Source organism: Meleagris gallopavo, chromosome 20 (genome assembly GCF_905368555.1).
Source record: "Meleagris gallopavo chromosome 20, MGAL_WU_HG_1.1, whole genome shotgun sequence".
NCBI classification, from domain to species: domain Eukaryota; kingdom Metazoa; phylum Chordata; class Aves; order Galliformes; family Phasianidae; genus Meleagris; species Meleagris gallopavo.
Genome location: NC_139423.1, coordinates 8,496,882 through 8,521,883, shown reverse-complemented (window position 1 = coordinate 8,521,883; position 25,002 = coordinate 8,496,882). Strand labels below are relative to the sequence as shown.

At 47.6% G+C, this 25,002-nt stretch overlaps 1 protein-coding gene, 1 long non-coding RNA gene and 1 other non-coding gene across 6 annotated transcripts in view; all 3 read left to right on the top strand.

Annotated features, from left to right (window-relative positions):
- RAB11FIP4 (RAB11 family interacting protein 4) overlaps positions 1 to 11,291 on the top strand; it is a 91,724-nt gene extending 80,433 nt beyond the window's left edge. For all 3 annotated transcript variants that reach the window (XM_085240243.1, XM_085240241.1, XM_085240242.1), the window contains 5 exons: positions 119 to 200; positions 490 to 627; positions 1,103 to 1,261; positions 1,612 to 1,755; positions 3,473 to 11,291. In XM_085240243.1, the coding sequence (XP_085096369.1) occupies positions 119 to 200; positions 490 to 627; positions 1,103 to 1,261; positions 1,612 to 1,755; positions 3,473 to 3,589 (640 nt within the window). In that variant the 3' untranslated portion in view covers positions 3,590 to 11,291. The remainder of the gene's footprint in view (positions 1 to 118; positions 201 to 489; positions 628 to 1,102; positions 1,262 to 1,611; positions 1,756 to 3,472) is intronic.
- Positions 11,292 to 15,036: 3,745 nt separating this feature from the next.
- LOC104913813 (uncharacterized) overlaps positions 15,037 to 25,002 on the top strand; it is a 55,852-nt gene continuing 45,886 nt past the window's right edge. Inside the window, exons 1-4 of one of the 2 annotated variants that reach the window (XR_014887488.1) lie at positions 15,037 to 15,483; positions 22,045 to 22,247; positions 22,458 to 22,636; positions 23,502 to 23,666. This is a non-coding gene — a long non-coding RNA (uncharacterized LOC104913813). Of the gene's footprint in view, positions 15,484 to 22,044; positions 22,248 to 22,457; positions 22,637 to 23,501; positions 23,667 to 24,544; positions 25,001 to 25,002 lie in introns of those variants that run through there. The other variant, XR_014887489.1, reaches the window with a different exon arrangement.
- On the top strand, positions 15,126 to 15,197 carry TRNAT-CGU (transfer RNA threonine (anticodon CGU)). The gene has a single exon. It is a non-coding gene; the product is annotated as a tRNA-Thr (tRNA).

Genomic DNA, 25,002 nt, shown 5'->3' with positions numbered 1-25,002 from the left:
GTTTCTCTGTGTAATCTTTCTATCAAGTGCAAGTGAAATGGCTTTTTAGAGCATACTGCTTTACATGTCTGTGTTCTTGAAAAGACACTTTTCTCTAAGACTTTTGTTATTGACACAGGGTTCAGCAACTGGAAGAAGAAAATGGTGAGCTGAAAACCACCGTCATGCGACTGAAATCGCAAACGGAGAGATTAGATGAGGTAACAAAAATCCTGAGTGTTGATCTCGTCTTGGATGTCAAGTGCAATTTGACAGCAGCTTGATTTGTGTAAAGGCAAACTCATACAGTGCTTGGCTCAGGTTTTATAACTAGCCTTTTCTGAACAAGTTATTGGAATTAGAGCATTGGTCACCTTTAGTATCAGAGGCGCTCTGAGATGCGTGACAGTTTATCTAGGTATAGCACAGATGTGTCTGTAGGTTGTGCTGAAAAACTGAGGATGGCTCGTGCATTTGCAAACTAGCTGTAAAGCACCCAATTTATTCCAGGAAAGGCAACGCATGTCAGATAGGTTGGAGGACACCAGTCTGCGACTGAAGGATGAGATGGATTTGTACAAGAGAATGATGGACAAACTGCGACAGAACAGGCTGGAGTTTAACAAAGAGAGGGAAGCCACACAGGAGGTAGGTATGAGGAAGGTTGTAAGACCAGGCAATTGCGTCTTATCTGCACGAAAGCTCATCTGAAAAAGTGTAGGTGTACAGGAAGAACACTGAAAATACAACATCTGGTGAATGTATTGTAGGATTGTGCATCTCTGACAAGGATATCCATAGGGCGATGAGTGTTGCAAGAATACCTAATACATGATGATCTCAGAGGGTTTACTACTCTTTGAGAACTGGAAGCCTTAAATGCATGCCATAAGATTTGCTGTACTAAGCTTGAAAGGAGAATTATGCCTCTCAGACACCAAACTTGGACATCAAAGCTTTTTCCACCTCTGAAGCAGTTTAGGTGTCTTGCCTTTCCACAGAAGGCAAAGGCTCTGTTGTATGAGTGTCTGTCCTTTGTCACAGTGCAAAGTGCAGCACAGAGATGCCAGGGAGGGCTGGTTATGCAGAGGCTGGAGAGACATGTTTCCTTGCCTGTCTGCAGCTTATTGAGGACTTACGAAAGGAACTGGAGCACTTGCAGCTCTACAAGCTGGAATGTGAGCGCCCTGGACGTGGGAGAAGTTCCTCATCCAGCGTGAGTGAATTCAATGCTAAAACCAGAGAGGTGGAAATGGAGCATGAAATAAAACGACTGAAGCAGGTGAGCAGGGAAGGGGCTCGCAGTCTGTGGGTGAGTCCAAACAAACTGTGCAGGACTGCTCAGAAAAATCCTTATAGCTGCACGTGCCAGTATGGTGTCCTAAGGTTTCTGTATCCCCACTCACTTCCACTTTAACTTAAGATGTGCATTACATTTGTCTAGAACTTACAAGTAAGTTGTAAATTGTGTACCTAGGAAACACCTGCAGTTCAGGTGAGGATGAGACTCATTGGTAAAAGAGTTGTTTGCTAACTTGTAGCCTTACTGTATTTCATCCACACCAGCTAATTTTTTTTTCCAATGACTCCGTGTACAAAGAACTTAAAAGCAATTTTTTCATCCTTAAACAGGAGAATCAGAAACTTCGTGACCAAAATGATGATCTTAATGGACAAATTCTTAGTCTGAGTATCTACGAAGCTAAAAATCTCTTTGCAACACAAACAAAAGCCCAGTCACTGGCTGCTGAGATTGACTCTGCATCAAGAGATGAGGTAATATGCTTTCTTCATCAAGTACTGCATCCAAAATCTGGATTTTTTTTCAATGTAATTAACTGTCAAAGTTGATTTAAGTGAAGCTGACAAATGAAAATCTGCTTTGCAAGGAGTTCAAGAATATTAGAAAATTAATTTAAATTTAACAGTGGTTCTGGGTGTTCCTTTTAACATAACTTTCTCACTTTTATCTCAAGACTGGAAATAGAATCTCAGTGAACTATTTTACAGTGGATTTATTTTAACATCTTCTATCTTGCAGGGTATTGTGCTATTGCAGCATTAATTTCATATAGAAATTGCTATAGCTATTTAATTGAATTTTGACTTTCTGTTCTGGATTTAGTTCTAAGATACTTGAGTAACAAGCTTTTACTTAAATCTAAATTTGCCCTGTAGCAGAGCTGGATTCTTGCAGAAGGTAGGCTGTGTGCAAGTGATAATCTGGTAATGCTTTGAAAGGTGTTGTAGGGGACCATTAGCATGTGGGCTGAATCAAGCTGGTACGACTTCCTTTAAGCTGCAGGATAGATATGAGATCAGGCCAACAGATATGTGAAGGTTCCCAAAGACAAGTTAGGGATGAAAGAGTTTAAAAAAAAAAATTGCTTACTTCTATGCATTGCTTCTTCTGGACAGAACTTTTTCTCATCTTCTTCAAGAGGAGTTTTGAGACAAACTTTTTTATTCAGTGTGTACCTGAATGGCCCTGTTAGTCCCTGGACAGTCTCTTGAAGTGAATTACGTGCTCAAATTTCTTGCTGAACAAGGGCAGCGTGAAGAAAGGCTGTTTAATTGTAGAACTCTACTTGAATGAAAGCAAATTGGGGTTTTTGCTGTCGTTGAGATGGATCTTTATTTTTCCTTTGGAAATTCCTGTCTTTGGCTCATGCAGAGAATATCCTGCACCACCCTCTAGAGGAGCAGCCTGCCTTGCAGCTGTGACCCAGGCTTAGTAAACCTCACAAACCAGTGTAAATCTTTCTCATTTTTCTCTTTTTCCTATATAATTGAAATGAAGGTAAGAGGCTGCAGGTTGAGGGTGAGACTTCCCTGAAGGCTTGTGGAAATGGACACTCAAATCACATCAGCTTTAGGAGGATCTGGGGCTTTGACATGTCTGGGCAACTTTGACAACAAAGCGATCTGTCTTCATCTTTGGAGGGATTAAAGGGTTTTTCACAGCTCAGAAGTCTAGTGGACAACAGCATGTTTTGAATGCAGAACATAGAACATCCCATGGATTTTTCTTGAGCATACACAGCTAGGGTGTTTTTTTTTTTTTTAAGAGAATATGCGTATGATACAGAGAAAATATCTGTATTGTTCCCAGTATGTAACACATGTTCTGTTCAGCAGACCTGCGTGCGTATCTACTGAAATCTAAAGAGTTTTGTATAAATTGAGCACCATGAAATTCTTCCACTGAGATGAGGAAGTTTACCCGTGGTGTGGGTGCAGGATGGATTGCTGTGTAGGATGTGGAATTTCTATTTCAGATGACCTGCCAAAAGATTGCTGATGGTGACCATTCACCACCTTCCTAAATAATAAAGATCTTTGGCATGCAGATCATTTCTAACAGAGATAAAGAGAGGAGGCTGGGGTAGAATACTGCATGAGGTAGTTGGTGATCTTGTCTCTTACCTCAGTCCGAATTCGTGCTGTTTGGTTAAATGTTCTGCAAGAGTAAATCTGAAATGTTGTGTTTCAGCTCATGGAAGCCCTTAAAGAACAGGAAGAGATCAATTACAGATTGCGACAGTATATGGACAAGATCATTCTGGCAATCCTAGATCACAACCCATCTATCTTGGAAATAAAGAATTGAAGTGAATACAAAAAAGAAAAGCAGCAACTGCCCTATATTTCTGCACATGCCACTGGATCTAAACAACACTCTGATACTGTAAATTAGTCTATAAATATATATATATACATACACTACATGTGAGTGTGGGTGCGCGGGTGTGTTTATATGACATTTGTACACTGTTATTTGTCACTGAATTGGCTTGGTTAGACTTCCTTGCACTTTCAATACCTGTGTCAAGATAGATACTGTATATTAATGTAATAACAATATAACTGGATTATGCTGTTTTAGATACTGGACAAAATGACTCTACCTCTAGTTGTAAAGGTGGAAGAAAGACAATGGAAACATATGGATGTGACCCTAACTTTGGGAGCAAGATTTGTTCTTTCGTTCTTCCTGGAATTTGGGTACCACAAAGCAAACATTATACCCAGGTTCAGTCCCTAACTGGTGCTGACTGTGTAATTTCCTATTCAATTGAGCTTTATTACTTAAGCAACATCCAGGAAAAGAAAATTTGTGGAAAAGTAAAAAAAAAAAAAAAAAAAAAAAAGTAAAAAAGAAAAGTGGAAGAAATGGCTGAATTGTTGCTATCTGTAAAATCACCATCCATCTGTTTGCCAGTGTCAGCACCAAGTGCTTTCTATAGAAGATCACTCTGCTTTGGGACGCTTTGAGCCAGCCCACTGTGTGTGTGTGTGTGTGTGTGTGTGTGTGTGCACGTGTGTATATTTTATGCCAGGGTTCCTGTAGCACTGAGGCTAGGAATCTCTCTTCCCCTATTTTCAGGGGTTCATTGTAGAATGGCGTGGGTTGGAAGGGACTTTAAAGCTTGTACAGATCACACCACCTACTCTAGGCAGGATTGCCACCTACTAGATCAGGCCAGCCTGGCCTTGAATGCCTCCAGGGATGGGGGCATCCACAACTTCTCAAGGCAGGCCTGTTCTGCCTCTCCACCCTGTAGGTCAGGAATTTCCTCTGAACAGCTAACTTGATCTCCCTTCCCTGCTTTTCAAAACCATTCCCCTTTGTGCTATTATTATCAGATTGTGTAAAAATGGATCTCCCTCTTGTCTATAAGCTCCTTTTCAATACTAAAGGCTGAAGTGAGGTTTCCTTGGAACCTTTTCTTCTCCAGGCTGCACAAGCACAGCTCCTCTAGTGTTCCTTCACAGGAGGTGATTCAGCCCTCGCATCTTTGTGGCCTTCCCTGAACCCACTCTTAACAGCAGCACATCTTGTGCTGGTCACCATACGCCAGGTGAGGCCTCAAGAGCGGAGCAGAGTGGGACAGTCACCTCCCTCACCTTTGGATTGGCCCAAACCACAGTTTTTGTCCATCATGACCCCAAGCTCTTCTCCAGAGGGCTGCTGTCAATGAGTTGTTCTCACAGTCTGTGCTCATGTCTGGATTTCTCTGGCCGAGCTGCAGCACCTTGTGCTTGGCTTTGCTCAACCTCATTTGGTTCATGTGAGCCCACTTCTTGAGCCTGTCCTCCTCCAGTCCTTCTGCAGCACGTGGGCCATTCAAATGAATTCTGCAATCCCGTATCTTACTAATTTTAAATATTTCACAGAAGGAGCATATTTCAGTTCTAAAAAAGTAATAATAATAATATGTGTTGAGTTGCTTTCCCACCATCAGACACTGCACTGCTTGGAGAGTGGCATTTTGTGGACAAGCTTTGGAAGGCCCTAACATGGTGACAGGGGAAGCCTCATGTGAAGTGGCTTTTAGTTATAGGGCAGTAAAAAATAGAAGAGCTTGGTCTTGCATAAGTTGTCAACCCAAGCTGAGTACACACGTGCTTGTCTGAAGCTCTGAACAGGGAATGCATTCTGGCTTACATGAGCAGTTGTGTGAGTGCTTAACTTCAAATGCGTGCTGTGACTGCTCATAGAAGTCAGTGGGACAGGACAGAAAGCTTTAAAATTGAGTGTGTGCTTAATTGCTGCCTTAAATAGAGATGGACTTCAATGTGTGCCTGTGTTTTCCTAGGCTGGATCTCTGTGCTGTAGTGCTTGGACCTTTTTAATTAATAATGTAGCTTATATAAAAGAAGCTTATGGAATTGTCTGATAATTGAATGCTTAAACAATTTTTATTCTGTGCACTTTTTTTTTAACTCAAAATTTTACACTTCAAAATTCCTTTTGATCGATGCCAACTGGCACAGAAAAATAGGCCCTTCCTAATAGTGATGTGGCTCTTCCCAATGCCCAGAGCTGTTCCCTCTATTGAATGCACTCCCCAGGAGAATGTTACGATAGCAGTAACTGTGCTTTTCTGTGTATATCTTGCTGTTGGCAGCATTGCCCCTAGTATTCTCTTGCTGTATCTTGGTGTGTGTGTGTGTGTGATACATTCTTCCTCAATTTGAATACATATCTGTATTCAGTTATGGGTGTAAATATATATATATTTTTCTGCAGTTTTTGTGCTCTTGCCTTCAGTGACATGTTACTGGAGTGTTGGGAAGGGGAGAGGGAGAGGTACTGAAATTAGGCTTTCTTGGAGGCAAGAAAATAAAAACAATTTGTTTCTATGTATCTGCAATAGGCAGGTGTAAAGTAACTGGAAAGCCAGAGGGACAAGAGGAATAATGATGGGATGCAACATCCCAGAAGCAAAGAAGTCAGTGGGACTTCAGTGCACTGGGAGAAATGTTACAGCCTCGATCAAACAGTGATGTCTCAGGGCTGGATTCCTGAGGCCACAGGGTAATCTGGAGGAAGGGATTTAAAGACTGTCCCTCTACCAGCTGGGAATGGCGTAAAATGTTCTGTGCTAAATTGCAGCAGCTTCTGCTTGTGGAGAAACAGGTGGATCACCGTGGATCACCCACAGTACGCCCTGTTCCCACCACTGCTGCTTCTGAATGTGCCACCCAGCAGGTAGGAGAGAAACAGTTAAACCAGCTTGGTGCTACCTGCAGATACCTGCCAGGAGGGCTCCTCACCTGTGATTCAGTGATGATGTCTCCATCTGCGTGGTGCTGTTAGTGAATTGTGCCAAGGACTTTGCTCTTCTCGTAGGCCACTGAGAATCGTTTCAATTGCTGGGTGGCTGTTGCTAACGTCCTGTGTCGTGCAGGGCTGGGTGAGCCAGCAGCCCTGCTAATGGGGCTTCCTGCTTGGCAAGTTACACTTCTGTCCTGCTCTCCTGCTCTGGATTTACGTGTAAGTGAAGCTGTTGCAGGTCAGACTGGTGACTGAATGTTTTTCTCCTGAATATTTTGAAGTAAACTGGACTCAGTTTTAAAATTTTAATAACCTAAAACCTATTCTTGTTAGGGTAGAACATCAGCAAATGTTGAGGACTAGGACTAGTTTGCAGAAAACTGTGCTGAGCACTTGGAAGCAATGCGCACAGCTGGCTTCACTGAACCTGCAGAGCTGAAGGACACGAGTGGAAGAAATGAATGTGGTAATATCCAAGATTCTGTGCAGGTAAATATGTAAAAAGTTAATAGTTGCTGATAGTGACTCACCACTGAGTGGCTGAAATCCTGGAAATGCCACATTAGCTGAGGGTGCACAGCAGTGAATTTCCTACAGATTTGCAAGGACTTCTTGTTTAGCTCTGCACCCAGTGGCTTTAGAATTCAAAAGGTGTTCATTCCTTACTCCACAGTGTTGGCATTTGAAGAGTTTTCTTACCACCACGTTGGTGCTGTTTGTAGCTTTGTTGTACTGCATAAAGAAGATTCCATTCCATACCTGTGGGGCTGTTGGCATGGTACTGCTTTCAATTAGTTCTCAAATACATATCCAGACACTTATTGTGTTTTACAAGTGATGTGAGTTGGAGGTGGGAGATCCATTCCTTTGGCAGATATGCTTTCCTCTATGGTATCCACCTCTAAAAATAATCAGTTGGCAATTGCATTTTTAAGCTGTCTGATAATAGCTCCCCAGTAACTACAGGCAATAGAACAAACCTGGGAGGACCCTTCTATCCTGCAAAATCAGTCATCACGTTTTATGACATAAAGGTAGCTTGGCAGTAAGATCATCTTTGGTGGGTCACTGGAGCAGTGGGAAGAGTAATTGGGTACCAGTTTTCCAGAGAATATGTATTTCAGTCAATATTTCAAACAGAAATATGGTATAATCTCATTCTAGCAATACTCAAATGCAGTAAACGTTCTTGTGTTAAAATCATGCTTCTCATTTAACCCTCAGGGATGCAAACACAATCCAAGGTACTATCTCTTGATCTGCTCTTTAGCTCTTTATACTGTAGGATCTGAAAAGCTAGGCGATATTCTGATCAAACTAATTGCAAACCACTGCAGGTATTTTTGTATGGTGGAAAAAAATGAGTCGCTCCTGGCTAGAAGCAGTCCTTTGCCAGGCTGATCACACACACAGGCTGCTATGGAAAAATACCTCTTCCAAACATTGCACTTAGAGTTCCTGAAATGTAGTCTTTCAAGATTTGCTGATATTGGCTGCTTCACTCCAAATACCAGCCTTCAGCTTCTGGTTTCAGAGCATGGTGCTGACTTAGAACTAGATTGACAGCAGAGCATTTTTCAGCTTTCTTAGTATCTTGTAATAAAGACTCAAGTTGTTTGCTGTGTTTTGAAATGTGACAGTGACAAACTGTAACCATCCAATCTGTTTCTAAAGGAGCCTTCAATACATAGATTTGTAGCAAGTCTCAAAAAAATCCATACCATTTTGCTGTCAAAACTTTCCTTTTATGGTCTTGGGAGAAATTCAGATGTTTCTCAGCCAGCTCTGTAGGCATTTGAGTGCAGTGTCATTGATTAATGGGTATATCAGCAAACACCTTGTTATCTGACTGCAGCAAGGCTCTGTTCTACACTCCAGAAGGGATCTTGGCCTACTGTATTTAGACTGCCTAATCTGTTTAGTAATTGAGGGTTTGGAAGGTGTATGCAAACCTTGCTCATGGCCTGCATCAATCGCTGTGCAGCAGTCTCCAGGTCATGGTGCTAATGGCATGTGATGGGTCTAAGAACTAGAATTTACAAGTAAATACTTCTTTTTAGTGGCAGTGAATATACAGTGTTTTTTTTCTTACGTACTGCATGGTGTGGTCTGCGGGATGTTTTCCAAGGAAGGAAGCAGCAGCTGATCTGACACTTGCCAGATCAGTGGCTTATGTTGATTTCACTGAAAACCAACTCAAACTTTAACGAAGCAGTAACTGCATTGGTTTGGCATAAGCAGTAATATTCATACTCTTGTTAGGTCGTTTGTTACTTAAGGAACATATTCAAGGAAGCAGGACTGCTTATGTAGCCAGCAGCTGATCTTAAAGGAAAGGAAATGTTCTGCAGCTGCTGGCACGTTGTTCCTTGGCAGCACCTTGGGATTGTTTTCTCAGTATTTCTCAATCCAAAATATTGATCCCAGGGCAGTTTGCCATTGAAGTGTGTAGCGTGTGTGAGTTTCTTCTCATTTATTGAAGCTTTGCACATACGCTGGCTGGAATCCTATAATCCTTGCAAGGGTTCTGTTCTGCACAGAGGGAGGCTTCGCTGGGGCTTCTGTGGTTATTCTCTGTTTTAGGAGACAGTGTTGGTTCAGCTGAGCACTACAAACAAAATCTTTCAGTAATTTAACCAAAGGCTTGTGTGTTAGCACACAATAATGCGGAACTTGAGCTGTGGATTATATTTATTAGGGTTTTTTTATTATATAGTGACTAGAAGAGGTGTGAAATCCCCATCGTGAGTAGCTTGTTGTCCTTTTAAAAAAGATTTAGAGAAAATTCTCACCTACTGCCTCTCACCCTTTGTTTTCTATAACCACTAAAGAAAGAAAAAGGAGAGAAGGGAAGAGTTCTGTTATGCTTGGGGAAAAAAATTAAAAAAAAAAAGAGAAAGGAAGAACTGATGGCTCCCACAGAGGAAACTCTCGTGGCTGCCCTTAGCATTAAGAAATGTTTCATGTGTTTTTTTTTTTTTTTTTTCATCTGAGATCTCACTTGTGGTCATTCAGTCTTCTGTATCAAAAAACAGCAGTTGCTGGTTGAACACTGAAGGACGAAGTTGATGTTTACTGAGGGTTAAAATATGGGTGAGTCCTTTGCACAGACTAGCTCAGTTATCCACAATTTGTGCACGTCAGTGGTCATCTGTCTGGGAGGGGACCTAATGCTGAATTGATGCTCTCAGAAAAGGCTCTTTCAGGCTGGCTGGAGCTCCTCGAGGGTGGGTTTTGCTCATGTGCTCCTGGTGCTTGCATCCATTCAGCGTGACAGGCTGTCTGCAGAGCCAAGGGCTGTGCCCTTATTTGCAGGGGAGGAGGAAGCAAGCTGTTCCTGCTCCTGCTGTGTTTGCAGCATGCCAAGGAGCAGCCGCTGCTGAGGCTCAGAGGGAAATACCACCTCAGTCTCACTGTGAGGCTGAAGTCCATCCCCGTCAGACAGCACTGGGCATCCCTGTAAGCATTACCTCGATTCTGAATAGCTATCCAATGGCGTGCTGTAATTGTACACTGTTTGCAAGGCACAAACCTACTGGCTTAGCCTAGCAAGCGTAACTTACAGATAATGGCAGCTGCCCATTCAGGCTGAAACATCAGCAGGTTGGGTGAGTGCAGGCAGTTTGTGACAGTGTTACATTGCCTACCTTATGCATTTTTTTTTTTGTTTTTTTCCTTTGGTTTCTTGGCTTCAGTCTTGAATTTTATTTTTTTTTCAACTGTGAGAGCAGTACACATTGAAACACGTAATTAGGGAGAGAATATTTTTAACTTAAACTTTAGCCTAGTGAAGAAAGCATTAATAACCATGGACTTCCTTGGTATATTTTGGCTACCTACCCCTAGGATCTGTGTTTGTTTCTAATAGGTGTTGTTAGTGGTGCAACTGTGACATTGGAGCTGTCAGCTTTCACATCACTGCTCTCAGCAGAGTGAAATTCACCCTGGCAAACCTCTGCACTGTGCCCTGGCCAGGGGCAGGGATTGCTCTGGTAGATGCACATTCCATACACAGTAAGTAATGGATGCAGAAGGGCTGCAGTTACTCTTCCACCTTACACCACCCAACGCCAGCTCCATTTGATTTAACACTTTATCCTTAGCTAATTCATTCCGGCTTTGGAGAAAGGAGATTGGAAGGGAGAATTTGGTATGGTGTGAACACTTCACTGTGCTACGGGACAGTAAATGTTGCACTTACAGTATGTTTCAATACTGTGATATTCTGAGAATTACTGTAAAACCACTTGTGGGAGCCGTTTGTTTTGCTTTGTTGCACAGGTTGTACTTACATTTTTTTGCATGGTTATACATCTTAGTATTTGTGCCTTTTACTTCTCTGTTGTGAGAATGCATTGTATTTTCACATTTCGTCTGCTGTTTTGGGTACTTTTTATAAAAGCTGTTTTTTTTTTTTCATTTGATCTTCATCTTGGATTTTCATGTAATGTAAATGTCTGTATATATAAAATAGCTCAGATTTGTATTCATGTGCCTGAGATGTAAAAAATACTCATTTTATACAGGTTTTTTTAGAAGCACTAGGTCATGTTCAAAATTCCTTAGCAAATGAAATGTAATTTAATCAGCAGTTCTTTGTCTTGTTTTAGCAATGTGCTGTCAGGTGGCTGGTCTCTTTATGGCAGTATCTCACACACTCCCTGGATCTGTTCTGGTGTCACTATGAGACCAATTTTATCTGCTTGTTAGTTTTGGTTAATTGGAAATAAAACACCCAGCTGTGCGTTAAGGTCCTGCCTCAATGGTTGTAGTTTTTATTCACATCGGAGACTATTTGTTTCCATCTGCATTTGAAATGGACTTCACACAAAAACTTCCTTTGAACGCCTCACCCATTTTAGGTTTATTTCAGTCCTGGGGTTATTTTTGTGGAAGTGGGTGAGTGATTTACTTTGACTATTGGAATCAAAAAGGAAACAGCAGTGCCCATTTATAGATCCTCCTTCTTAGGGTAAAACTCATTGGATTTCTGCTTCTCTTCCTGCCTTCTGTGGCCTCTTTTCCTAAGGAAGGACCCTGGGTCTGCACAGCTGAAAGTGCATGAAGATCACGAAGGTACCGAGGGCAGAATTTCTTACCCAGATGGTAAACTGAGGAATGGAGCGCCTTGCTTTTCACATTTAGCAGCTGCAGGGAAAACTCTTGGGTTTGTAGCACAGCAAAACATCGCTGCGTTCATTGAGTGCTGACCCCCTCGCCTGGTCAGATGCTGGAATTGTTCCCTCTTGTGTCTCACGGAGCACCGATAAGCACCGCGGATACGGTGAGATAAGAAATGGTGAGGCGTACAAAAAGCAGCACCTACTAAAAGCTCCAAAGCCCAAAGTTTCGATCTATAAAATGCAACGTTCCCTCCTCAGAGAGCTGAAATCTTTAAACTGAATCTGGCATCCACCTTTCAGCCCATGAAGCTGCCTTGGAAGCAAGGAGGTGGTTTTATTTTTGACTTCAAGGGCTGCTTGGTTGGAAACTGAGCAAAGTCCATTCGCTTCATTGCTACAGAAAAAAAGCAGCCAGCAAAAGCAGCATACAATTATTTGCAACTTCATTCTGTAATTTCCACCACCCGTGAAGCGATGTCAGTCCTGTCACACCCTGCCATTACACTTTTCTCCGTACGAGGACAATAAAACTATCTTTGCTCACGTGAATCCTTTCACCTCGCCGTGATTACAACACACGGCAACAGTTTGCAGCGCGATTCCCTCCATTCCCGCACGGTTTGAAAGCACCGCGCGGCGATGCGGTGCCGGCACGCGGCTGTGCGAGCTCCTCGTGCAGCGCTGCGAGCAAATCGAGCTCCAGCTGCGAGCTGTTGGCAGACCCGCGGCCAGCTGCAATTAACTAATTGCTGAGCGGCACCTGCGGCGGATCCTTGTGAGCCCCGAGGGGCCGCGCTCGCACTTGCAGAGCGGCGCTTCCAGCAGCTGTGGGGGGCTGCGGGAGGCGGGACCTCGGTTGGGACCCGGACTCGGATCCGGTCTCGGACCCGCCGCAGGACCTCTCCCGTCCTTCCCCGTGGAACGGGGACGGTGCGCCGCTGCCCGTCGCATCTTCCGGACCAGAACGCTGAGGTAAAGTTTTATCTTTATTTTGTAACTTCTTCCATTTTGAGCCTCTTCTCCGGGTTTTGCTTTAATTGCTGGAGTAAAGAAAAAAGAAACGTGGGTCCGGCTGTGGAAATGCCAGGCGAAGTTCTGGAAGGTTCTGTGCGGAGCGGCCGCGTGCTGCCCCTCAGCGCCGCCCCACCGCACTGTGTGCCCATACTGGGTGCCCGTCCCACCGCACTGTGTGCCCATACTGGGTGCCCGTCCCACCGCACTGTGTGCCCATACTGGGTGCCCGTCCCACCGCACTGTGTGCTCACACCGCCGTTGCACGGCGCTTCCCCGGGGTTACGGTTCTCCTCACGAGGAACCGCCCTCCCCCGCTGGGGGCTCAGCCGTGCCCATGGGAGGGGTACCCGCAGCCTCCCGACACCCCTGGGGTCGGTGCTGTGCGGAGATCTGTGCTTGTGGTGCGTTATTTAACGTGCAGGCTGTGGTGAGCTCTCTAAGGGAGAGGGAAGGAGGGGAATGCTCATTAGTGATACATACTCTCTTTTCTGAATCTGAGCTTATTTATTGTAGCAATGGATTCCAGAGGACAGTTTTATGCTACTGTATAAAAGGAGCACAGTAATTACTATGCGGTTTGGTCCTCCTTAGCAATCACAGCACTTTGCTGTGCAGCTGATGGTTCCTCAATCGCTGTCTGTACTGCCCAATATCTGCCTGCCCGCTGTTGGCTGGCAGCTGCTCCAGGCAATAAAGGCACTGAACAGAGGGCACCCACAGTGCAACCCCTGACCTCTTGGCCTTCCCTTTTTCCACATTCCTTATGGCAGTGAGGTGTTGGATATTCAGATTTGTAACAGTAGGCCTTACCAATGCCCCCCTTTGTCTGTTAAACTGCTGCACCGAGGAAATGTGAAGCAGTTATGCCCCAGAATCTCAGTAGCAGCTCTGGCTGATGGGCTGCACTACTGACCTGCTTCAGCCCATTACACGCTGGCTCACAAGGAGGGTGCACTGGGAAAATGGACCAGCTGGTGCTGGAGGAGAGGTGCATGTCAGCACTGTGTGTCACACGTGTGTAAGCCTGGAACAGGTGTAACAAGTGGTGCCGTTCTGTGCTCAGAGCCCTGCGTGGTGCAAACAGGACTGAGATGTCCAAGCTCCCCGTGGTGATGGTTACCCTGCTCTTATCTTTTTGGGGAAAGGGAGAAAGGAAAGGAGTCCTGAAACCAGGCAGAGGTTCAGCAGGGCAGTAGCAGAGCAGGAATTGCAGGAGTTCTGGCTCCTGGAACCTTGGGTGGTGGCAAGGAGAGCCTTTGCAGATAGAAAATCCATCTTGTGTGCACACTAAGGGAGCACACCGGCCTGGCATCAAGCACTGATCTCATCCTGGCAGATAAGTGTTCAACACATGAGTCTCAAAGCCATGGCTGGAGGATGGGGTTCTGGGATGTGTTCTGAATCTCTCTTGACCCACATGCTGCAGCAGGGACTCTGCTTGCATAGCTCAGCAGCAGTTCTGCTCTTGGTGCCGGCTGCTTTCTGGAGGCAGGAAAGGGGCTGGAGCACATGAGCAGTGCATTGACCATTGTCCTAGAGATGTACGATGATTAAGAATTTGGGTTAATGGTAACTTTGTAGCATTGATATGTAAGTACTGTGACAGGAGACATGCTTACACACTTATTCCATCGCACTCAGACTTCCGTGCCTTCGCTAACAGACCTGTATGAAGCAGGTGACTAATGGGTGCCATAGCACATAACACAAGGCTTATAAATCACAGCGCAGACTTCCAAACAGAAAGAGGGGCGGGTAGCAGGGATGTGGCACCGCACGAGGACCGACTTCAGCACCACCTGTGTGCTCGCTCTCCCCGTTGTGCTGTAACACAGGCTGCCAAAACGCGGCCAGAATTGCATTCAGCGCTTCGGCGGGGAGCGGGCCGGGCCGGGCCGGGGCAGCAGAGCGGGGAGCGGCTCCGTCCGGGCGCTGTGCCGGCGGGGGGCCGGGCCGTTCGCGGGGCGCTGCGGGGCTGAGGGCCGAGCGCTGGCACTGCCCGGCTGCAGCCGAGCCTCAGCCAGAAGTCCTAACGTATGGAGGCCGGGAGCCTCGAGGAGGAAATACGAATAACCGCATAAATCATAAACGCGGTGCTGCGTTGTGGTGTGACGGCGTAAGCAGAAGATGATGGGGTGGATGTAAAATGTGGAAATTCAGGCGGAGCGGCGGGAGACGCTTCCAAATCGGAGCCGAGCGGGGAGCGTCCCGCACGCGGGGAGCTGAGGAAGGCGGGGGTCCGGGGAAGCTCCGACCGAAGGCCGTTTCCGCCGCGCCGGGCGCGTTCTCGCGGCCGCCGCCCGTTTCCGTGGCGCCGCCTCGCGCCGGGACCGCCCGGCTCGGCCGCCCCTCCTTTCCCCCCCCGCCCCGCCGCCGGCCGGGTCGCTCCGCGCGGGGCGGAGGCCGCCGCCTTCCACTGGCTGCGCGCGGCTGCTGCTAGCCCGTCAGGCGCGGTGGCCAAGTGGTAAGGCGTCGGTCTCGTAAACCGAAGATCGCGGGTTCGAACCCCGTCCGTGCCTGCTTGAGGGAGCGCGGCTCGCGGTGAGCCCCGCGGCGTGGAAGCCGCCCGAGGCCGGTTTGCGGCCGCTTTTTGTTCCCGGCGGCGAGGCTTCGGAGCGGAACGGGTGCCGTGTGCCGTGGGGTGGGCGGGCTGCGACGGCGGAGGAGCAGCGAGGTGGGCCCGGCTGTGTGTCCGTGTCGGAATCGGTCCCGGTCTGTGGGAGAGGCAGAAGCGGAGTCCGAGGTTTTGCTGGAGAACAGCGGTGCGGGTGCAGTAAATCACGGCCAGACTTCAGGTGATTTGCGGTGAGCTTGGAACCAGTGAGTCCTCCTTGCCGTTACTCTGCAGGTGCGGGTTTTGGTGTCCTGGGATGGTGGAAGGAGGCTGAATCGAGGAATAAAGCAATGCAGCCACAGAATGCTCCATGCAGTTGTACCACTTACACCAGAACTGAGCTCAGTTGCTCGGTTCTTGGTCCATAAAGCTGTGCAGAACTTTGCACGTGTCCAAAAGACATTTCTGCCAGCTCTGTATGGCAGCACTTCAATTATTGCTGCTTTCAGGCATCCCACAGGATGTAAAGAGCCGCTTTATTGCAGGATCACCGGAGGCAGGTCTCTGGGAAGAGCTGAGCAGCCTCTTCCAGGGGCGCCGCACAGGGGGAGCTGCTCAGCCCCATGCTGACTGCTGGAGGCTGCTGTCCTCCGTAGGTGCTGCGGGTGTGGGTGCATGGGGAGTGCAGGGTGTCATTAACGAGCCATAAAACATGCCAGAGTACATTTGATAGAAAAACAGGAAATGCAGTTTAGAACTTGCTTAGAAAAATACAGGCAGCGTTTTAATAGGAAAATGCGGTGCTGTCAAAACTTTGCTGCAGGCTTCTGAGGATGAAAACTTCAGCTTTGAAGCACTTTTTATCATTTAAATTCTGTAGCGTCTCACATCAGAATGTCGAACCAAAATGTTTGTAATGACTCAAAACCCGTCTCACGGCTTCTGCAGAGAATTTCGGAGCTCTGTGGGTTTGCTTCCAGTTGCAAGCAGTTGCAAAAATGAGGCGCTTCTTGAAGGAGGTTTGCCATCAGTAAATCTGAGCAGCTGAGTCCTGCCCAAATGTGTGCCGTGAGCACAGGATAAGGAGCCGGGTGTGTCAGTAAGGCTGTGGCACTGCTGCTCTCTGTGCTGTAACACAGGTGGTTCACCAGCTGCTTCGCTTCAGTCTCTGCAGAACAGGAATATTTGCTTGTAACTCACAGGTGAGTGCAGCTCTTTGCTCGGCACTGTGGGAAGGGCTGGCAGGATTTGCTGCTGTGCATCTCTGCTGCTGCACAGACTCACCTGCCTGGATCCCTTCTGTTCAGTGATGCCAGGTTCTCTGTGCTCGCTTTGTCAACTTCAAGGCTCCCCAGCTCCTCACAGACAGCAGTTGTAGTGCACGGGCATCGTAATCGGTACAGAAAGGAACAGGTGGAGGCTTCACTATAAGCACACATCCCAACAGGTAGAGCTTTAATGACAGAGCGTGTTGCCCCTGGGAAGTTCTGCTTGGCTTATTGGTAGGGTTGGGCTGATGTGTTACTGATGCTGTGCTGAGCCTCCTGGAGGGGGCTGCCAGCAGGTTCCCAGATAGCTGAGTGACTTCTTGCAGCAGCAGCTCAGGCTGTGAGCAGCTGGCTCCATAGGTGTCCCTGTCACCTCACACACGTGTTGCACTTGGCCTGCCTTGGACAGGAGCTCTGTCCAGTGTGTTAGCAGAGCTGGAAAACAACAGACTGCAACGGATGAAAAGTAGCAGAGATCTGTTCGAGCTAACAAGTTTGCATCAGCTTGTATGGGAGCAAAGTCCAGCTTAAATGTTGAATAAGAGTACCTGCTCATCACATCTCAGCTGTGTCCTCAGCCTCAACTTGCCAGCACTGCTGGGGCTCTGCTCAGTGCTGCCTCTGCACTGCTGTGTTCTATGGGAGCTCCTGGCACTGCAGGGCTGTGTAGAGCACAGATCTCTGCCCTCCCACCTCCCAAAAGCCCATCCCTTCCTTCTTACGTGGGAAAGAAATTTGAGTTGGGCTTTAATGTATTATTTAATGTCCTGAAGGTCAGTGAACTTTAATGAAAATGATTACGCACTGATGGTAGCTGTGCTGAGGGGTGGTGTGGGCAGGAGAGCCTTGTTTGTTTTGGACACAAAGCCTGGCCAAATACAAACCAAAATGTTTGGATCTCTCATTTGAGCTGCTCTTTGATTTTGTTAAAAAAAAAAAACACTGAGGAGTCTCCCTCTGAATGTGACACTAAATGAGGATTAAAATGACGCTCCTTTTAATTATGTTAATCGTAAGGTGTTTTTATTAGGTACTATTAGTGTTTTGCTGCTGAAAATCTTTAGATGTGTTCAGGTACGGAACTTCCTGACCTTCTGAGCTGATGAGCTTCTTCACAGCCCAGACATCTTCATGACCCCTTTAAAATTCCTCTTAAAAATAAGTGTTAAAACAAATCACTCATAGCAGCGATCTTTTCTGACTCTGTATTGTGTGCTTTTGAGAGGCTGACAGAAAATGCTGGCTTTAAGAAAGCAAGACGTGAATGGGAACTGAAAGCATCGTGTTCTTTGTTTGGATTATAATAACATTTACAGCACTTTGCAACTCTCCTGAGTGTCTGTCGCGTCCTCCCTGGGGTCAGACTTCAGCAACTGAAAAGCAGCGTTAGCAGTGCAGGGGGAGCTGTGTGTTGGATTCAGAAATAGTGGTGAGGTCATTCCTGAGCTGTGTGAGCACCTCGTGGTGCACGGCCAGGGCTGTCACAGGGGCTGCAGTTGGGAATGCATGGAGCCGTCTTCTTGGTGCTTGTGCTTTTTGGGTATCCCTCCACAGGACAGCTGGCATCTCTCTGGTTTTGTTGTTTGTTTTTATTAAAAAAAAAAATAGTGGGGAAAGAAAAAACAGCCAATCCCTGAAGCTCTGAGCTTGGAGAGAAGACCCACGTGCCAGCTGTGTGCCAGGGTGAGCAGCTGGGCACTGCTGGGAGCAAAGGGGAACTGCTCACCGTGTGCCACGTGGGGCTGTGCAGATGTTCCCTGCAGGTTAGACATGGGAACATGTTATAAAGGTACAGCTGGGTGCTGGGACTGCCAGCAAACAACAGGGGGACGGTGGTGGGTTTGGGTGAGGCAGGAGAACAGCACAGCGGTGTTGTCTGAATGGCAAATACGTGGTTGAGTAAATTAACTCCTGAGTAAATAAACCCCAAACTGTGGAAATCTTCACATGGCCACAGCAATGTGAGTCCCGTTTCCATTATGCCTGGAATTTAATGGACTGCTGAAGTTTGACCAAGAGGCATTTCTTGTGTCAGAATGAAAAATTACAGATCAGAAGGGTGACTCTGCAGACAAACATATCGATCTGAAGCCTGGGTGACACAGACTTCCTGGAAGAGAGCCCAGAAGCATGTCTGTGTTTAAAGTCAAATGGCTGCAGCCTTTTATCACTGATGAATAAAAAATGTTTTTGTCTGCATGCCGAAGGCTGAAGCAGAAATGACTTGATTTGTTCTGCGGGAGGAGCAGGAAGGTGTTTGCAAATAGAAATCCATTGAGTGCTGCAGTATGCAGTAATATAAAGAAGTAATGACAGTGTGTAGGAAATAAGGAATTGTTCAGCTATTTTTTTTTTTTTTTTTTTTTTCCTTTGAAAACTGTTTTATGGCAGCTGTGGGAAAGGCAAACTGAGCCTCCTCGCTCTGTGTTAGAGGTTCTGGGTTACAGTATCCCCTTCCATGGAGATGTGGGGAGGGGAGCAGTGGTGATGATCTTTCATTGGGAACCATTCAGGGAATTGCATTTCTGCTGTGGCAGAGGTTTGGTGCTGAGGATGCTGCTGCTGCCTGCAGTTAGATGCTAACAGTGAGGTGTAGGTGTGCCCAGACCAGCATGCAGCCCCCTGGGTGAGGTGTAGTGTGGTGCTGGTGGCAGCTCAGGTTTGTGAATGAGCTGTGGCACCTGGAGTTCTTTATCCCATGGTGGGGTGTTCAGTGGCTGCCATTGTAGTGTTTGGTGCCTCGGTTCCACCAGGGAATGTGTGAAAGCAGAATTAAGTGGAAGAAGTGGTGCTGAATGGCAGTGACTGCCAGCAAGTGCCAGCTGATGTTCCAGGCAGCGCGCCTCAGCCAAGCTTCAGTCATGCAAGGGAATGAGGAGCAGGGAAGGGGAGTGGATGGGAGATTTACAACCTCATCATCTCCTCTCCTATCATAGCAGCAAGGGATCTGCTGGTCTCAGAAGCCCCGTGCCTCTCCCTTATTCTCTCCCAGGTGCTTACTCATGCTCCTGGCTGTAAAGTGTGTGAAAGAAACAGAGACCCAGAGCCCAGCCCTGTAAGGTTTGTGCACCAGGGTTCTGTCTCTGCGAGCACTGATGTGTACCACTGGAGAGATTAGTGCGGGATGAAGGCCAGTGACATGAGTGCAGTTTTTGCTGTGGCTGGATGTAGGCTGGAAAGAATTATACCAGAGCTGATGGAATTGTCTGTTTGCAAATGTAGTGCCATGGGAGCAGTCAGACCTCGGATTAATGTAGCTTCCAAACTATTAGTCCTCAAATTTGAATGGTGAATTATTTCCTTTGCGTTCAGCACAATGTGGCTCCATGGGCCTAGAGGTGATGGTGGGACACAGCCTGCCCTGTTGTGCCTTCTTGTGGGCGATGCTCAGCATGGCTATGGCCTGCTGGATTGGTTGTAGCAGTGATAACTGAAACAGGAGTGCTGGGTTCAAACAATCAGCTAAACTAAAGAATTCAAACTGTATACGAATTTGAGGAAGGTTGGCCAAAGATAGGGTTTAGTGCTTGCTGTCTTTGAAGTGGCTGTAATGAACTTACTTGTGAAGCTCAGGAATGAGATTGAATGATCAGCTAGTGCTGCAGATGTGGCAGAGGGCTCCTGGGGCCCCAGCCTGCTGCTTCTGTACGTCGTTGTTGGGTGCCACAAATGGTCACAGGAGCATGGTGGCATTATGCAGAGCATTACTCTGTGAGGACTGGTTGAATCCTTGTCATTCACTTCATGGCTGTTGTATCCAGGTTCAAACACATATCGCATCACAGGAGAAGGAAAGCAGAAGGCAAGTGAGGCTTTACTGGCAGAACTGGGTTCAAAAACCTCATTTCATACCCGCAGGGTATATAGATGGTGGGAGGATTAGTACCATGGCAACATCTTCATTTTGGAAGAGTCTTGTATAGCCCCGCAAGCACTGTCCCCTCTCAGCAGTCACTGCCATGCTTGGTGCCCCTGGAGAGCCCTGCAGAGAGAAGTGAACTCCCACGCTGAGCCTCTGCTGCAGCTGAATTCCTGACTCCTGTCCTTTCATCACTCTGGGCCCAACTTAAAGAGTACTTGCAAAGTTACCAAATATAGAACGCTCACAGCATATTTCACAACTGAAACTTGCAAATGCTGGAGTGGATTTCATGGACTGAAGCCCCCCATGGAGGGAGCGTTACAGTAAATAATGTTAGTGCATTTGTTTAATCCCTGGGGATTGTGGAATGAAGGATTAAAGCAGGCTAAGGGGATTTCCCAATTGACAGCTGCTCCTCTGTGCACAAACACACAATTTTTTTTATACATAACGTGTTCAGCCACAAGGAATTCAAACTGCATATGGCACTGTGTGTAACATAACCGTTGTTTCCACATCTGGCTGCACAGATCTGTCTCCCGTGGTAATTGTCTTTAATAGACACAATCGGGGATGAGGTAGTTGTACTAAGAGACGTAGTTCTGTGTTTGAACAGGAAACTATTATTTCTGAGCTTAATCATAGCTCGTTAGTGCTTTGATTTTTCTCCTCTCTCCTGCAGACACACGTGCTTTAAGTATGAAGGCCCCATTTCTGGTGGGACATTCATCATGTATTGACAACTGGCCTGGGGTTCTCAGGCTGGGCCTTGGCCAGCAAGCAGAGTGTGAGCTGTGCTGGTCCTTGAGCTGAGGCTGCAGCTCTGCAGTGACACAGGGCTGCTCAGAGCTGGGCAGAGCTCACAGAAAGCAGCTCAGGTGGGCTGTGCTCCCATTTGTCCTGACGGGCTGCTGGTGTTGTGCAGAGCTGCGTGGGTCAGCCTGATCCTTGCAGTGCACTATGTTGGAATGGTTCAGAAGTTTTCAATCATGAGCTTGCTATTGATTTTATTTATATATATATTTTAAAGAGCTGATTCTGGGTCTCTAGCATGGATTAATGTTTTCAGGTGAAGGCCTGCAAGTTTCATCCTGTGCCAGCAGTGGACTTTCAGTTATTTCTCTCGCTAATCGTGTTCAACTGCTTTGATGATCCAGTTTCTTTGTCACCAAGGGGTGATGCTGAAATACCAAGCTGTTGGCTGCAAGCCGTGCTTGCTCACATGCTGCTTAGTACCACATGCTGGAGAGTTAACAAATCAATGGCTCTGCTTGCAGAGAAAGGCATTGCATGAGCGTAGGCAGAATTGTGAAAGAAGAACTCAGATTAATGCATGCGTTCAGCAGGACCAAACTGCATCCCCAGGGTCTGTGTCCCTGTCAGTGATGTGCAGCCCAGCCTCCCACCCACTGTGTACATTGCCGCAGTTCTCTCCAGACCTCAGAGGTGGCACCTCAGCCTTCCGTGTGTTGAAGCCTTTGTGAAGACCTATAAGGAAGCTACTGCTGGGTTATGGGTCTTGTAGAAATGTTTTCTTTTTTTCAAACGGGGCTATTTTCAGAAGCAATAGGATCTGTTGTTCCACAGTTATTGTTCTGGGCTGCTGTTGGTCTTGTGTTATTAATATGTTAGCCCTTTGGCTGCCAAAACGCTTCAACCAAACTGCTGATGTTTATTTTTAGAATTGTGGAAGTTGTGATGCTTTACAACGTGATATGCTTGTGACGACATCTGAAGTGAATGCGGGGCTAATCCTGCTCCCACCTCTCGTCCAGGCGGGGGCTGCAGTCACGTTCCCAGCACACGGGTTCTGCACGGCACGGAGAGCAGCCAGCAGCCAGCAGGTGTTTGTGGGAGGAGCTGCAGTCCAGAGACCTGACCTCAGGTACAGATGTATCCCCTCGTGTATCCCCTGCTGAGGGGGGACCTGTCTGCCAGGTGCCTGATCCAGTTACCACCAAAGCACCGCTGGTGCCATCGGTGGAAGCGGAGCAGGCTGTCGGCAGCCGAGCAGCGTCTCGCAGGACGAGGCTCCCTGCACAAGGCCTCCTGCTGGGCCGACGCTCTGTGTGAAAGTCTTTCCCTGATCTCATAGGACGTGCTTGACATCCAGTACTGCCGGTGACAAGAGGAAGACAAGAGGCAACATTGTATGAGGCTACTGAAAATAGCAAATCAAACAGTTGGTCAGGAAACCAGCTGAGAACTGTGCCATCCACTGAACTGGGAAGAGTCTCCATTCCCTGGCTCACGCTCGTCCTTCCATACATGGAGGTACGACACTTGCTATGATTTTTTGTGCTGGGTGTTGGTCTGTGTTGTTACCAGCGGTTCTTTGTTACAGCTCAAGAGCAAGAGTAGCAAAAAAAACAAACACAAAAAAGTGAGAATCGGTAGTTGGTGGATTAGACTTGCAGTCTCTGCAACAGTATCAATCTCTTCATTTCTAAAGGCTGTTGAGGACTTTTCTCTTTAAACCTAAAGGTTTCTACAGTATCCTGTGCCCTTCCCAGGAGGAGAGGTCAGTGTCCTGCACACAGCTCTTGGAAGTCTTTATTTCTTCCAGTACTCACTGAGCGCTGCTCCTGAGCGTCATTATTCCAGATAACAAATTATCATTTCCTACCTTCCTTTAGTAAATCTTGTTCACAAAGTCCTCATACAACTTCTCTCTTTCAAACCTTTTTTTCCATGATTCACTTTGCATTCTACTATTGCTTTTAAGCAACATGTTCCTTGGCTCTAAATGTTCATCAGGCTTCCGGCCAAGGAACGTTTCCTTCTGTGCAAAGGATGACTTTGCAGCATTGCTCGAGCGTCGCAGTTACAGTACAGACCAGTTCAAGTTCTCTCCATCCCATTCTGCCACACAAACCTGGTCACTTGCCACAGCCATAATAATGCTGGTGCCAAAGCTCTGAGCACACAAAGGCTTCTGGTGCAGCCTGCATGCACGTGGCTGTGGTACGTGGTGTCTGTGCAGATGCAGGAAGAAGTCCTGTGCAGACAGCAGGGATGCACATTCGTGTTCTGCTGAACCCAAATGTTTGAAAGATGAGTGCTGTGGGTGCTGGCTGTGATTTTTGTTAGCTTTAGCACCTGTTTGGAGCTTCTTACTCAGCTGATGTTTTCCTACCAGGTACAGAAGAGATGATGAAAGCATTCTTGTGCACTGGGATTCCCGTTCTCCTCAGGGAGCTCATCCTAGTCTGCATTCTTGTGGCTGTGCTGCTCAACTCGATGTGGCTGTTCCTGCTGTGATTTCAGTGAACATCACCGTGATTGCTGACAGCTCGCAGAAACAGTAAGTGATGTCCTTTATCTTTGTATCTCACTGCTTTGCTATCATAAAGTGTCCATGGGTGCCATCATGCAAAGGAACCGGAGTGCTTTGCAGTGTGTGTGTGGGCTTTGTCCCCTGTTCCTCACAGTTTGTCACTGGGAGGATCTGCAGCATTAGATTAACAGGGGCTGCAGAAACTGGCAGCCCCTGTGAGCTGCAGGCAGGGCTCACATGTGGCTTCACACCCAAAGTGTATGAAATTATCTTTCCAAAATGTCTCTAAGCTCAACCACATGAAGCAAGTGAGGTTGTGCAGAGGAATAACTTTAAGATAAAATGCAGGAAGGAAGGATGTTCTCCTTTTTTCATGGTGTTTCAGGTGACCCTTCTGACTTAACTTTACATTACTGCAGGCTTTGCAGTACTTTCTCATAGTACTTTTTAAAATGTGTGTGTATGTGTGAGTGTGGCTTTACGGAGGCCTTACACCTATAGGTTGTACACGTGCTCCAGCTGTGCTTTGTGCTCAGGTATTCCCAGCAGTGCAGACGCACCACCCTGCTATACCGCATGGAAGTGAAAAGGTGCTGGACGTACTGGAGGGCAGAGTGTGTCCTCTGACATCGCTACAGCACATTTATATAGGGAGGACATGTGAGGGAAGGAGGGGAAGGCTGAGCACGTAGAGACACGTACGGGACACACGGAGCGAGCAGCTGCGTGCAGGCACTGCGCTCGGGACGCCTAGTGAGGAGGTGCTGCCGGCAGCGACCCTCCGTGGGTTCCTCCCGGGGCGACCTCCGCGACGAGACGCGGAGCCGAGGGGCTTCCAGGAGCGGCTCGAAGCGGCCGCGGCAGCAGTGCGGGCACCGAGCGGCCACCAGGGGGCGCCCTCCGCCCTCCGTGGGCCGCGGGGCGCGCAGGTCGGAGCGGCGCGGCTCGGCACGGCGCGGCTGCCCCGGCGGAGCGACACCGGGAGGAACGCGGGGCGCCTGCGGGACGGCCGCGGACGGCGACGGCCGCTTCCTGCCGCGTGCGGGGCCGGATGGACCGGCGGAGCTGCGGGGAGGGCAAGGGGTGGAGAGGGCAGCCTGGGAGAGCCTCCAAATTCGCCGAGCCGGGTTGCAGCTGGAGCTGCCCGGCGCAGGGGTGGGGACTGCCCGCTTCCTTAAACGGAGCGGGAGCGGCGGAGCGGCCCCGTGTGCCGCCCCGGTGTGCCGGGCCATGCCGACCCTCCCGGGACGCGGCCGCAACACGTGGAGCAAACTTTCGAGGGATGTGACTGCAGCCGGACGGAAACTCCGCCGCATCGGGATTGCGCCGTCACGTTGCACGGAGCAGCTCGCCTCTTTCTGGT